The 14,402-nt window shown below is 26.8% G+C and overlaps 2 protein-coding genes and 1 pseudogene across 2 annotated transcripts; all 3 read right to left on the bottom strand.

Moving 5' to 3' along the window:
• Positions 1-778: 778 nt before the first annotated feature.
• LOC108686680 (odorant receptor 4-like) lies at positions 779-4,013 on the bottom strand. Its single transcript, XM_018192102.1, has 6 exons — positions 3,907-4,013; positions 3,169-3,511; positions 2,777-3,007; positions 2,496-2,609; positions 2,224-2,379; positions 779-829 (listed from the first exon to the last, which is right to left on the bottom strand). Exons 1-6 carry the CDS (start codon positions 4,011-4,013, stop codon positions 779-781), a joined length of 1,002 nt encoding a protein of 333 aa, XP_018047591.1.
• Positions 4,014-5,173: 1,160 nt separating this feature from the next.
• LOC108686667 (odorant receptor 45a-like) lies at positions 5,174-7,611 on the bottom strand. The gene is made up of 6 exons (XM_018192092.1): positions 7,355-7,611; positions 6,915-7,260; positions 6,447-6,683; positions 6,113-6,226; positions 5,807-5,965; positions 5,174-5,224 (listed from the first exon to the last, which is right to left on the bottom strand). The coding sequence occupies exons 1-6, from the start codon at positions 7,609-7,611 to the stop codon at positions 5,174-5,176; spliced, it is 1,164 nt and encodes a 387-aa protein (XP_018047581.1).
• Positions 7,612-11,285: 3,674 nt separating this feature from the next.
• Positions 11,286-13,607, bottom strand: LOC108686666 (annotated as a pseudogene).
• Between the last annotated feature and the right edge of the window lie 795 nt (positions 13,608-14,402).

Raw genomic sequence — 14,402 nt, 5'->3', positions numbered from 1 at the left:
CTTAATTTATCGAGTTGTGTTATTTTCGAAGTAAGAAAGCAATGAATCTATATATAAGATGTTTATATAACAAAAAAGTTTTTATCTCTTTCTGAACAATAAAAATATTATTCGCTAATAGATAATAAAAATATGGATATCTATTATTGTATATAAAAAGTTAAGATATGCTTTTTCTTTAATTATATATATTATACCTACATATATTTTACATTTGTAAAGCACTCAAAGGAAAGGACTGTCATCTTGCCTGCCATAAGCTTCAATTGTCTTTGAGATTAAAATTTGTTACATTATATTTTTAAAAATAATTTTAGCGTTATTCTTTTACAACGAGAAATGTATATATATGTTAACTATTTTTTAAAATATTTTTTCTAAAAATGGAAATGTGTAAAAACTGGACATGGACACACAAGTCGCATCAGATTGCTATATTTTTCATTAATTTAATTTTGATTATTGACTAAACATATATTATTGATTTATAATATTAATATGACATAATATAATATAATATAATATAATAATTATTTACAATTCTTAGGAAATAGAAGTCTAACTCTGATAACATAAAGAAATGATTTATTTTATAATCTTCTATAAATTACTACGTTTTATAGTAGAATATTCTAAATTATACTATTATTTAGACTACGAAAATATATGTTGTACTATATGCATTTCTATCACTCTAGTGAAGATATATTTATATTTATAAGATATATTGCTTCACAACTATTATATAAAAATCTTCTATATAAAGTATGCGACATGTTTATTGCATAGCCAGCAATACTGACAAATATGATCCTGATGCTTTCATGATCTATAATAAAATATGAACTTTTTATTAGCTATATATAAAATATTAATTGGAAATTAATATTTTAGAAGATTATGATTTTGTCACCAAGAATGCGTCTTAAGTATTAGAAAAAAAATTTATAAACTTAATGAATTGGCAGAAAAAAATTTATGTAGCAACAAGTAAATTTTTTACAGAAGTATTTTGATACTAATATTAGAAGTAAATGTGATGGCGAGGAATTACGACAATGCTTAGTTTTATGCATTAAAATAAAAAAAAATTTCATATTTTATATTATTCTATGTTCAAATATTTTATGTTCAAAGATGATTTGACTTAAAATTGACTCAAGTTTTCCTAAGTACAAAAATTTCATTTTTTAAATAATTATCGAATCCATGGAGCATTGAAAAAAAGTTAGATTATTAAAATTTGCGGATATCTATTTAAAATTAATTCTTTTCCAAATAAAATCATTTTAAATATTCATTACTTTAAGATTACTATGATTCTAAATTAACGTTTTGTCAATATAATAGTACAAATAGTATAAGTATACAATTTTTTAATTGCACGTGACAATTACCCTACTCTTTCATTTCAATGTACGGAATAATTTTGATAAGTATCAGAAAAACGGTGATACTTCGCATGTGATTGCGCTAAGTAATGGCGTGCCTGTTATCATGAATATGCGACACCGAAATACTGATGACTGTGCATTTATTAATAATTTTACGTAAGTACAATTCAAATTACATTATACATATTTGGACAATGACACTACATTCGTATATTCGCATGTATAACAATATACATGCGTAATCTGTTATTATTATCAAATTAATATTAATTTCATATTAATTTATATTCCGAAGGGAAAATTTTATTTGTGATAAGAGAAATATTCATATATCTTTGCTTATCTATATATAAAAAAACGAAAAGATGTGATAAAGACATGTTAAAAAGACATATTCATGTTTTTGTTGATCATATATATTCAATAATAAAAATGAATACCGTTTGCATTTTGAAATTACTATTAATGATTTTTTTATTCATTCCTTGTAAATAGATTTGATTTATATCTCAATAGTTGTCATTGTCACAATCATCCTTTAGACTATTACATATTATCCCGCGATATAAGGTAATATGTGATTTTTGAAGAGGATAAGAAAATTTATTTTTATCCGTAAACAAGAAATAATTTTGGTTATTAATATTTTCTATTAATAATAGAACCTTTAAAATAATTATTCGTACAAGAATTAAATACAAATAATAAATATTAAGAAAATGGTACGTTGTTGAATTCCAACTTTGCGTTTTTTCGTCACTATTACTCCGGTTGACCCTATGTATAATTATTCTCCAAAATCATTATATGTGCTACATATAAGACTTACACTAGTAAAAGATTCTAAGGAGAGATCCATTATTTTTCCAACTGTAAGTGTCAATTGCTTTTGCGCTCTTAATATCACGAATATTAAAATACGGCTGTTTTTAGGTTTCATTTCGTACCAGACGGAATTGTACGCCGCGTTTCCGACAGCTTTACTCTAAAAATTTGAAAATCGTTAAAAAAGATTGTCCTAATATGTATTATAATTTCTTTTTTAACAACCTCAAAATAATCATTATTAATTATCCTCATAATTTTTTCCTCATGCTTAACTTTATTTTTCATATATTCTCCTGCGTAACAAAATATAAATGCTTCGAGATTCGTCACGGTGTAAAATAAAAGAGATCGTACAATGTGTTCCGTTGCATCAGTACTGTCAATTGCCTGTAATATTAAAGAAGCAATTATTAAATACGTTCCAAAATTATGAACAGATTTCTACGTCACTCTAACTAATCGCAAAAAGCTTATTTTGTGTAATAAAAATTTATGTTTAATTTTATAAAATGTAATATTTATTATTACGTGTAATACTTAATGTTTTCACTCGCCGTTACAATAAGAAATCCCAAAGAGCAAATCAGGATACTGTTCATTATAAATTGTATTAATGCGACGTATGTATATAAATCCTCAATGTATTCCGAAAAAATAATGATTCTTTGATGCTTGCGAATAATTCTTGTCGTGATCGCGACAGACTTGCATTCTTCACTTTCTCGTAGCACAAGTTCATTTAACCAGCAACGTAGAATATCTATCTGACCACCTACATGTAAAGTCTAAAAATAAAAATCATACATTCTATCTATCAATCAAATTAATACATTAAATAACGAAAAATATATTGTTTACAACAACAATATTAATTAGCAATTATTTTTAATTATTAATATGTATTATTTACATATGAGGAGTATATTTCGCAAGCGCTGCAACTTACCAAAGTTAAAAGCAAGGTATTCAATATACCTGTTCCACAGCTGCACAGGATGAGATGCACGAATTGCATGATCAGGAGCATTTTATACGCGCGTTTTGTGTTTATGTTGACAGGAAGCTCCACCTTTAGGAGGAGAGGTAATTCGGATTGCTCGGTAATGTCGACATCAGCCAAGAGAACGCCAATACTATATCCAACAATACTTAACGTATGAAGAGTGAACATCATATTAGTGATACGATCCGATAATTTAGCTTTGCACACCGTTTTGCGTATATTGATATTATTGCCAGTGCAATCGTTCCAGTCTTCTGTCATCATTGTCAAGATCTCAAAGAATTTTCTATAAATTATTAATTTGATTACATTACTGATAGATGGGAGAAATGTAAGAAAAATTTGTATATTTAGAGAAGTATACATTACTATTATATAAAGTAGTATTACATATAATTATGTATTTTTATTTATGTATTATTTTCTTCAAATGATATTTTAACCTTCTTATTTTTTTATATTTTGGCAAAATAAAATGTGAACAAAAATTTTTTACACGCTTTTTGTCAGAAATTTAAGAAAAACAAATATTTGTATATAACAAATAATGATTAGTAATATTTATTTGTTTATCTAAATATATATTAATTGTAATAAATATAGAAAGTAATGACAGAAAATTATGGAATTAACTTTTATAATATATATGCAAATTATTTATTGAGTAGCATTTATACTTGCCGTTCATTCAGCCAGAATATAATCAACTTAATTGTCAATTTTATTTGTGCTAAGAAACTACTGAAACAGTCCATCAAGTCAAAAAGATCATTAGAATGCAAATGCATTAAAAGATAACGGCAGTGACAAATATTATCTATTACTAATGCGATAATCCAATACGCTCTGCAGATTATAACACACGTTGTGCCTGGCCATATACCGCATAGAGTAAGCGTTAATTTTAACGTACGATTAATTGTACTTTTACGCGTCATAATCGCTTATTCCTTTCTCTTCACTTTCGTTTTTAAGCAAGGAAAAACATCAGTTAATACATAGATCAAACACTCTTTCAAGGAGGTAAAAGAACTGTTCTTTTTTTTCTTTATTTTTCTCTTTTAATGAATTGAATATTTCCCACTTAGTATTTTCCAATGAAAACTCGATGTATATTCTTGAATAATTTCATAAAGAATGGGAGGTCCTTCGAGATCATCATATGAGCGTACTCTACTACTATCAACCAATGAGAGTATCTCATTAAATATTTTCATCATGCAGCCCTCGCTCGCATACACTTACCGTAGTTTTTCACAACATCGATATAAGTAGAGAGAGATATGTAAGTTCATTTCTCCTTCCATTGGATAATGTAATCGCATATTATACAGTTTAAATATGCAATGATTCGCGAACATGCGCGCGATGTTGCATCTAACGGTCAGTCGCACTTCAGCGTATACTTTGGAAAGGTTTTGAAATTCATGCACCAAAGCAGCAGAAAAGCAACACAGAAACTCAAATGCAGTGCTAATGTATAAATATTTTCGAATACACAAAGCAGTTTACAGCGTATCTGTTTGCATTGATGTTTTAAAAGAAATCAACAAATGCATAAACTACGTAAGTAGCAATAGTTGTGAGGATAATGCAATATAATATTTCATATACGAAAGTACATGTTGAAGGATTGAAGAGTTGTGTATTCTAAATGGAAACTATGTTGGGAACACATAATTTTTCTGACAAAAAAAAATACTAACAAAAAAAATATCATGACTTCTGTGTACAATTTTCCATATGTAATTAATAATTATTTTACATTCGTCTACAAATATATTTAGAAAATATTTACTATGTATATTATATATTTATATGTATATATATATATATATATATTATGTTCTAATTTTTCTAATGAAAAACGTCGATTTTTATTTAATCACTTAATTTTTTCATGCAACTTTCACTTAAGAACTTAGTTACATAACAGATACTGCGACATTTATTTCATTGCCAGTAGTACCGATAAATACGATCCTGAAGCCTTCATAATCTAAAACAGCGTGAATATCATCAATGACGAAGAAAAATATATATGCATTATTATCAGAAATATTTTATTTCAAAACATGTACATCTCAGAAATGTAATTTTTGAGTTATTATGAAAGAGTTGAGTAATCATTAGACTTTCATTTATTAAATGTGATCTATCTTAACTTCATAAAAAAATCGTCACAATTGAAAAACAGATAGTAGATGTAGATTCTCAATGGTTGAGAAAAATACTGTTATTATAAAAAAATTTACTTTAATACTTTAATAGAAAATTTGAACATTTAAGTGTATATATTTTTGCCGATATGATTGCTTAGTGAATACTTTATTAACAAGTATTGAAAAATATTTCCTTTTTGGAAAATTAACTTGATGATATGTTTTACTTTTGATACAAGGAAGACATACAGCTATACATATACAAAAATTTATTATAACTGAAAAATTTCTATCTCTCTCTGAACAATAATAATATTATTCGCTGATGGATAAAAACATATTATAGGTAATTATATTATGTTATTATACATCAAGAAATTAAAAATTTTTTTTCTTTATTTGTTACACATATATCTTACATTTGTAAAGCACTCAAAGGAAAGAACGGTCATCTTGCCCGCCGTAAGCTTCAATTGTCTTTGAGATCTTAAAATTATAAATAATAGAACACGACTATCTTTAGCTTTCATATCGTACCAGGCAGAATAATTGTACGCTGCATTTCCGATCGCTTTGCTCTATAAAAAAATACTCTATATATAATAGAAATAAGATAAATAGAAATTTTTAAGTATTTCTCTCTCAATATTGATATCAATATCACAAAACATTAAATTATCTATACAATCCTTTTATTGCAATCAAAATAATCTTCCGTTGCTAACCTTATTGTTCAGATATTCTCCAGCGAAGCAAAATATAAATGCCTCGAGATTCGTTACAGCATAAAATAAAAGAGACCTCACTATTTGATCAGTGGCATCGGGACTGCCGATTGCCTACAATGTAGATATAAAAAAAATGAAAATAATGAAAAATGAAAATAAACATATTCAACACATGGACAGTTTTATTTCAATTTATTATAAATAATAATTTATAATAAATTAAATAATGCGGTATAATATAGATACGCAACGGAAAACATAAAAAATTAACTAATTGATTCTAAGGCTGAATGTGTATTTTTATATATGAAATTAAAATAATTTTACTCACAGTCACAATAAGAAATGCTAATGAGCAAATCATCACTATATTTGATGTGAATTGAAACAAAGCGATATATGTATAGAGATTTTCAATATTCTCCGAAAGATTGATAATTTTTTGATGTTTTTGAATGATTTTCGTTGTGACAGAAACGAACGAATCATGCTTGTCTTCGATGTCTTTGGATCCAAGTTTCGACAACCAGCAAAGCAGGATGTTTATTTGACTGCCCACGTGTAGAGTCTACTAATAAAGATTCTGTTTAGGACCATGTGATTACAATTATTCGTTAAATAATAAAAATATTATTATGAGAATACAATAAACCAAACAAGAATGAATTAAACCTGATGAATATTTCATTTTCGAGTTTATATCCTAATATTTATGAAAATAATTTAGAGTGAGCTATTAATTACAAATATAATTATATTTTGCTTATGGTTATTACTTGCTTATGTAGGTACAGGTTACCAGAGTTAGAAACAGAGCGTTGAATAAACCAGCTCCCCAACTGCACACCATCACGAAAACGAATTGCGTAACTAATACCAAACTGTACTTGCGTTGCGTGTCTATAACGAAAGGATACTCCATTTTCATCATGAGAGGGAGTTCAACCGTTCGATCGGTGACATCGGCATAGGTCAGAAGGATACCAATGACATATGAAAACGCGGCGATTGTATGAAGAATAATTAATCCATTACAAATACGACTTGATAGTTTCGTTTTGTCTGTTGTTTCGCGTAATGCAATGCCATCGTTATCACAATCATTCCAGTCTTGCGTCATTGTTATCAAGATTTCGACGAATTTTCTACAAACAATCGGATATTTTAGAAGTTTCAATTTTTTTTAACGTTATCTTTTTAACAAAATTTTAATTATTTAATTGATTAATTGTCACTTACCGTTGTTTCAACGAGAAAATAATAAGTTTAACGGTTAGTTTTATATGCGCCAAAAAGCTACTCAGACAGTCCATCAAGTCGAAAAGATTGTCGAAGTGAAAGTGCGTTACAAAGTACGAGTAGTGAAAGAATTGATTAATTGCTAGCGTAATCATCCAAAATACTCTGTAGAATATAACGCATGATATACCTGGCCAGACACCGAACATGGTGAGCATAAGTTCTACTGTGCGATTGATCGTACGATTATTCCTCATAATTTCTTGTTTTTTTTCTGCAGTTGTCTATGTAGAAGTCAGTGCATCAAAATCGAAGAATATTCTCAAAGTATAAGAAACATGTGTGTTCTGGCTGAAATTATGTTCTCCACGACTTGATGTATGTTATAAAAAATTTGTGTGAAGACTGGAATTCTAAGAACAACATGAAGCAAAGAGCTCTCCCTTAGGAGATTAACCAATGATGGTTGTTCATTAAATATTTTTATTGTACTGCATGCGCACAAAGAAGCAATCTCTTGTACGTAATTTAAAAAAAGAGAATGATCAGAGTCGTCTCACGTTTTGTTTAGTGCAGACGATATACTCGCGAATAATTTGCATAAATATATAATGATATGTAGTAATCTATACGATGTATATACCTTTGCTAGCAAGACGCGATCTTGGGAAAGTATTAAGATCTAAAGGACAGAAAAGATTCGAGAGAAAATATAAAGAAATTGGCCAAGTAATTGTGCACAAAATATTATTTATTTATAGAGTTTTAACTTCTCACAAAATCACCTTTAAAAAAGAAAACCACTTGTCGATGAATATTTTTCACGTAAGACAGTTATGCGCATATGTAACTTATTTACTTTAATAATTCAGAGTGCCATGAAAGGGGCGATTGTACATCGAAATCAAACTCTTGCTTTAAAATCTCGGTAAAATTAAAAATATAGAAGTATAAGGTACTAAGAAATAAAATAAAATAATTAAATATCATATATGTAAATTATGCGATCGTATTCTTTGAATCTTAATTATCTGTAACATATTTTTCTCAGATAAAAAAAGAGAATTTAATATCAATTTTACAATTAAAATCATGAATTAATTCATATTACTGATTTGCACGCACATTCATGTTGCACTTGCACGTTCCAATAATAAAAGTAAAACAAATATTACGATGGTTGAGCAAAATACGATTTTTATTCAATACGTGCATTTATTTATAATATATATGGCTATCCAGAAGATACTGAAGACAGTTTTAGCGAAATTCTGTGATAGAATGGATTTGTTTGTTTTCACATGTGTACTATAATCGACAACTATTTTTCTTCCAGTTCATCAATATCTTATGAATGTTCTATAAGTGATTTTATCAATTATCATAATATAATAATAAAAAAAATATTAATTTTTTTGGGCTACTAGATGTACAAAAATTTATATAATGTTATACATAAATAATATGATTAAAAATAATATAGTGTCTTTCTTTATAAAAATATAATTAACATATTTTTAGTATTTAAATTATAGATATTATAAATATATTTAAATATATTTTTGTCTTAACGCTGATTGAATCAGAAAATAACGAGTTTAAAAGAAAATCAGCTAAATCTCAAAGTTGCACTTAAATCATCCATCGAAGAGATCAATAGTGTGTAAGTGCAAAATAATATATCGATATTGTACACATCAAATAACCACGAAATAACCACAATTGTTCAAAACAGTCTACAAAATGGAATACGGCAAACCTGGCCAGATACCAAATATACGAAGTGGAACTTCTATGATTCGGTTGATAGTGGTAGGTACTTGTAAATATTTGTTTCATATTCTTTGTTTTTAATTTGTTATAATATACTTCAATTTCTTACATATAACCAATTATTTAACTATTTTTTAAATATTTTTTCTAAAAATGGAAATGTGTGTAAAACTGGACATGGACGCTCAAGTCACATCGGATTGCTAATTTTCATTAATTTAATTTTGATTATTGACTGAAAATACTATTGACTTATATAAAATATTGATATGACAATATAATACAGTATGATTATTTTACAATTCTTTTCAAAGAAAATAGAAGTCTAAGGTACCTTGATAACGTTAAAAAAATGATTTATTTTATATTCCTCTGTACATTATTATGATTTTAGAATATTCTAAATTATACTATTATTTAGGCTACAAAAATATGTCGTACTATATATATATTTCTACTATATATGTATTTCTACTATATGTATTTCTTTATCACTAGAGAATATATATTTATATTTATACAATATTTATGCTTCACGACTATTATATAAAAATTATCAAATATGCTTATTGCATAGTAAGCACTACTGATAAATATGATCGTGCTATCATGTTTTATAATAAAGTTTATAAACATTTTGTTAGTTATAAAATATTAATTGGAAATTAATATTTTAGGAGGAAATTATAATTTTGTCGCCAAGAAAAATGCGTTTTAAATATTGGTATAAAACATTTACAAACATTTTAATTTAATGGATTGGCAGAAAAAAATTTACGTAGACAAAATGTAAATTTTATATAGAAAATATTCTGATACAAATGATAGTGTCGACCGGGATATCTTGTGACGGCTAAGTAATTGCGACGATACTTAGTTTTATGCATTAAAATTCAAAAAGACTAATTTATATTATTTCATATTGAATAATGATTTGACTTTAAATTGATACAAGTTTTCCTAAGTATAAAAAAAATTTTATTATATAATTATTGAATGCATAAAGCGTTCTAAAAAAATTAGATTATCAAAGTTTGCAGATATTTATTCAAAGTTAATTCTTTTTCAGATAAAGTCATTTTAAATATGATATTCATTAGTTTACTATAATTCTAAATTAACGTTTTGACAATGTTATAGGACTATTAATAGTATAAGTATACAATTTTTTAATTATACATGACAATTCAATGTATTAGGTAATTGTGATGATAAGTATCGGAGAAACCGCTCCGCACGAGATTTCGCAAGTAATGACTTGCCTCTTATCACGAATGCGATTCGTTGAAATATTGATAATTATGCGTTTATTAATAATTTTACGTAAATACAATTTAATATCATACTTTAGACAATTAGCACTATATTTGTATAACATTAATATACATGCGTAATTCATTTTTATTATCAAATGAACATTAATTCTACGTCAATGATTTGTAACAATTTTGAAGTTATAAATAAGAAAACAAATATTATAGATATTTTCTTGTTATTTTTTCTTAACTCTCAATGTCACTGTTTCTTAACTTTCAATCTCATATAAAATACATAATTTTGTGATATTATAAAGTATTGTATTATAAAGTTTGTTAGCAAATGTTTAATTATTATACATCATGCCACAAAACTATATTCAAGAGAGAAAGAAAGTTATGTTTGTGATAAGAGAAATATTCGCATATTTTTGCTTACCTATATGTAAAGAACAAAAGACATGTTAAATGTTAAAAAGACATGTTCATTTTTGATGATCATATATATTTTAATAATAAAAATGAATATTATTTTGTAATTACTATTAAAGCTTCATTTCTTACAAACAGATTTGATTCATATCTCAATAATTGTCACAATCATCCCTTAGACCGTCATATATTATTCCGCGATATGAGGTAATATGTGATTTTTAAACAGAATAAGAAAATTTATTTTTATACATAAACAAGAAATAATTTTGATTACCAATATTTCCTATTAATAATAGAATATTTAAAATAATTATTCGAATATGAATTAAATATAAATAATAAAAATCAAAAAAATTTCACATTGTTGAATTTCAGCTTCGCATTTTTCGTCACAATTACCCCGGTTGACTCTATGTGTATAATTATTGTTCAAAATTATTTTGTGTGCTACCTATAAGTCTTGCACTTCATTGAAAAAATTTTAAGGAGGGATCCATTATTTTTTTAACTGTAAGTGTCAATTGCTTTTGCGCTCTTAATATCACGAATATTAAATTACGGCTGTTCTTAGGTTTTATTTCGTATCAGACGGAATTGTACACCGCTTTACTCTAAAAAGTTCAAAAACCGTTAAAAGAGATCGTATTATAATTTTTTTTTAACATTCTCAAAATAACTGTTATTGACTATTGTCATAATTATTTTCTCATACTTAATCTTGTTTTTACATTCTCCTACGTAGCAAAATATAAATGCTTCAAGATTCGTCCACGGTGTAAAATGAAAGAGATGTCACTATGTGCTCCATCGCAGCGGAATTGCCAATTGTCTGCAATATTAAAGTAGCAAATATTAAATTCTAAAATTATATATATAATATATAGATTTCTATGTCAATGGAATAGATTTTTACGTCACTTTAATCGCAAAGAACTTATTTTGTAATGAAAATTTACATTTAATTTTACAAAACGTAATATTTATTATTATGTGTATTACTTAATGTTTTCACTCGCCGTTACAATGAGAAATCCCAAAGAGCCAATCAGGATACTATGCATGATTGTAAATTACACTAACGCGATGTATGTATACAAATCCTCAATGTATTCCGAAAAATTAATGAAATTCTTTGCTTGCAAATAATTCTGGTCGTCATGACCGCGATCCTTCGTTTCCTCATAGCACAAGTTCATTTAACCAGCAACGTAGAATATCCATCCGACCACATACATGAAAGTCTAGAAATAAAATTTATACATTGTCTTTCAATCAAATTAATACATTAAATGACAAAAAAAATATTGTTTAAGATATTAATTAGTAATTATTTTTATAATTATTAATATATATTACTTAAAAAAATATAAAAATATATATGAGAAGTATATTTCGCAAGCGCTGCAACTTACTAAAGTTAAGAGCAAGGCATTCAATATACCACAGCTGTACATGATGAGATGCACGAATTGCATGTCAAGAGCATTTTATACGCGCGTTTTGTATTTATGTTGACAGGAACTCCCACCTTTAAGAAGAGAAATAGTTTGGATTATTTGATGATGTCAACATCAACCAAAAGAACGTCAATACTATATCCAATAATATTTAACGTATGAAGAGTGAACATCGCATTACTTATGATCCGATAATTTAGCTTTGCATGCCGTTTCACGCATATTGATGTTACTGTCAGTACAATCATTCCAGTCTTCTGCCATTATTGTCAAGATCTCAAAAAATTTTCTACAAATTATTAATTTGATTATTCTGCCAACAAAATGTAACACACAAAAGCTTGTGTATTTAGAGAAGTATATAGTACTATTGTGTAAAATACACATAATTATGTAAACAAATTTTTATTTATTTGTATTATTTTATTTGCATTACTTTCTTTAAATGATATTTTAATTTTCCAATTCTTTTTACATTTTGGCAAAATAAAATGTGTACAAAATTTGTTTTCTCGCATTTTGTCAGAAATAAAAAAAAAACAAATATTTATATATAACAAATAATTATTATTAAATATTTCATTTACTTAATTTATCTAAGTAAATATATTGATTGTAATACATATAGAAGTTCATAATAGAAAATAATGGAATTAACTTTGAGTAATATACAGAGTGTCCTAAAATTTGTGCATTCAGAATATAGGACATGATGACTTTATGCTAAAACAATCAATTTTTCCTTTTATAAAATTGACAAGTAGTTTTTGCAGAACAGCAGGTTGAAGTTATATAAGTAAACGCAAAAATTATTTATTTATTGAATAATTTATTGAATAATTCTATTATTCGAAAAGGTTATTTATTTCAGCACAAAAAATAATTGTTTCCTTTAACAAAATTATGTATAAGTAGTTATTGCAGACAAGCAAGTTGAAGTTAATAAATAATCGCAAAAATTATTTATCCGATCGCAATTTTGCTAAAGGAAAAAGTTATCTGTTTTAACATGAAATATCATGTTCTGCGCTGTAATTTTGAGACACTTTGTAAATGCAAATTATTTCCTGTGTAGCATTTATACTTACCGTTTATTCAGCCAGAATATAATCAACTTAGTTGTCAATTTTATTTGTGCTAAGATACTACTGAAACAATTCATCAAGTCAAAAAGATCGTTAGAATGCAAATGCATTAAAAGATAATGGCAGTGACAAATATCATTTATTATTAAAACAATAACCCAATATCTACTGTAGATTATATCAGATGTTGTGCTGCAAAGAGTGAGCGTTAATTTAATGTTAACTTTAATGTACGATTAATTGTACTTTTACGCGTTATAATTTCTTATTTCCCTTCGCTTTCGTTTTTATGCGAGGAATTTATACATAGGACAGATGTTCTTTCAGGGAGAAAAAAGAACTGTGTTCTCTCTTCTTTTATTTTTCTTTCTTGTTCAGTATTTAATATTTCCCACTCAATATTATATCCAATGAGAACTCAGTATATATTGTAGAAGATTCTTCAAGATCAAATGGATACTCTCTACTATCGGCCAATGAGAGTATCTCATTAAATATTTTCATCATGCAGCCCTCACTTGCATATACTTATCGTAGCTTTTCACAATGTCGATATAAGAAGAAAGAGAATAATAGGTTCATTTCTCCTTCCCTTAAATACTGGTAATCGCATATTATACAGTTTAAATATGCAATAATTCGTGCGAACATGAACGCGACGACGCATGCACACTGACAGTCAGTCGCACTTCAACGCACGTTTTGGAAAAGTTTTGAAATTCAAAGCTTCAAAGCAGTAGAGAAACAACAAAGAAACTTAAGTGCAATGCTAACATATAAGTATTTTAGAATACATAAAGCATTTTGCAGCGTATCTGTGTACGCTGATGTTTTACAAGAAATCAACAAGTGTATAAACTGCATAGGTTCCACACCAAATAATTGGTATACAATATATAATAGTATTTTGTATATGAAAGTATGTTGAAGGATTGAGCAATTGTGTGCTCTAAAAACTATGTCAAAATACATAGTATTGCTCACATTAATGAAAGAAATATCATGATTTCTGTGTTACAATTTCCTATATACTTAATAATTA

This window comes from Atta colombica, unplaced genomic scaffold (assembly GCF_001594045.1).
Source record: "Atta colombica isolate Treedump-2 unplaced genomic scaffold, Acol1.0 scaffold189, whole genome shotgun sequence".
NCBI classification, from domain to species: Eukaryota; Metazoa; Arthropoda; class Insecta; order Hymenoptera; family Formicidae; genus Atta; species Atta colombica.
The sequence above is the reverse complement of the archived record's forward strand: the minus strand, read 5'-3'. Positions and strand labels throughout refer to the sequence as shown.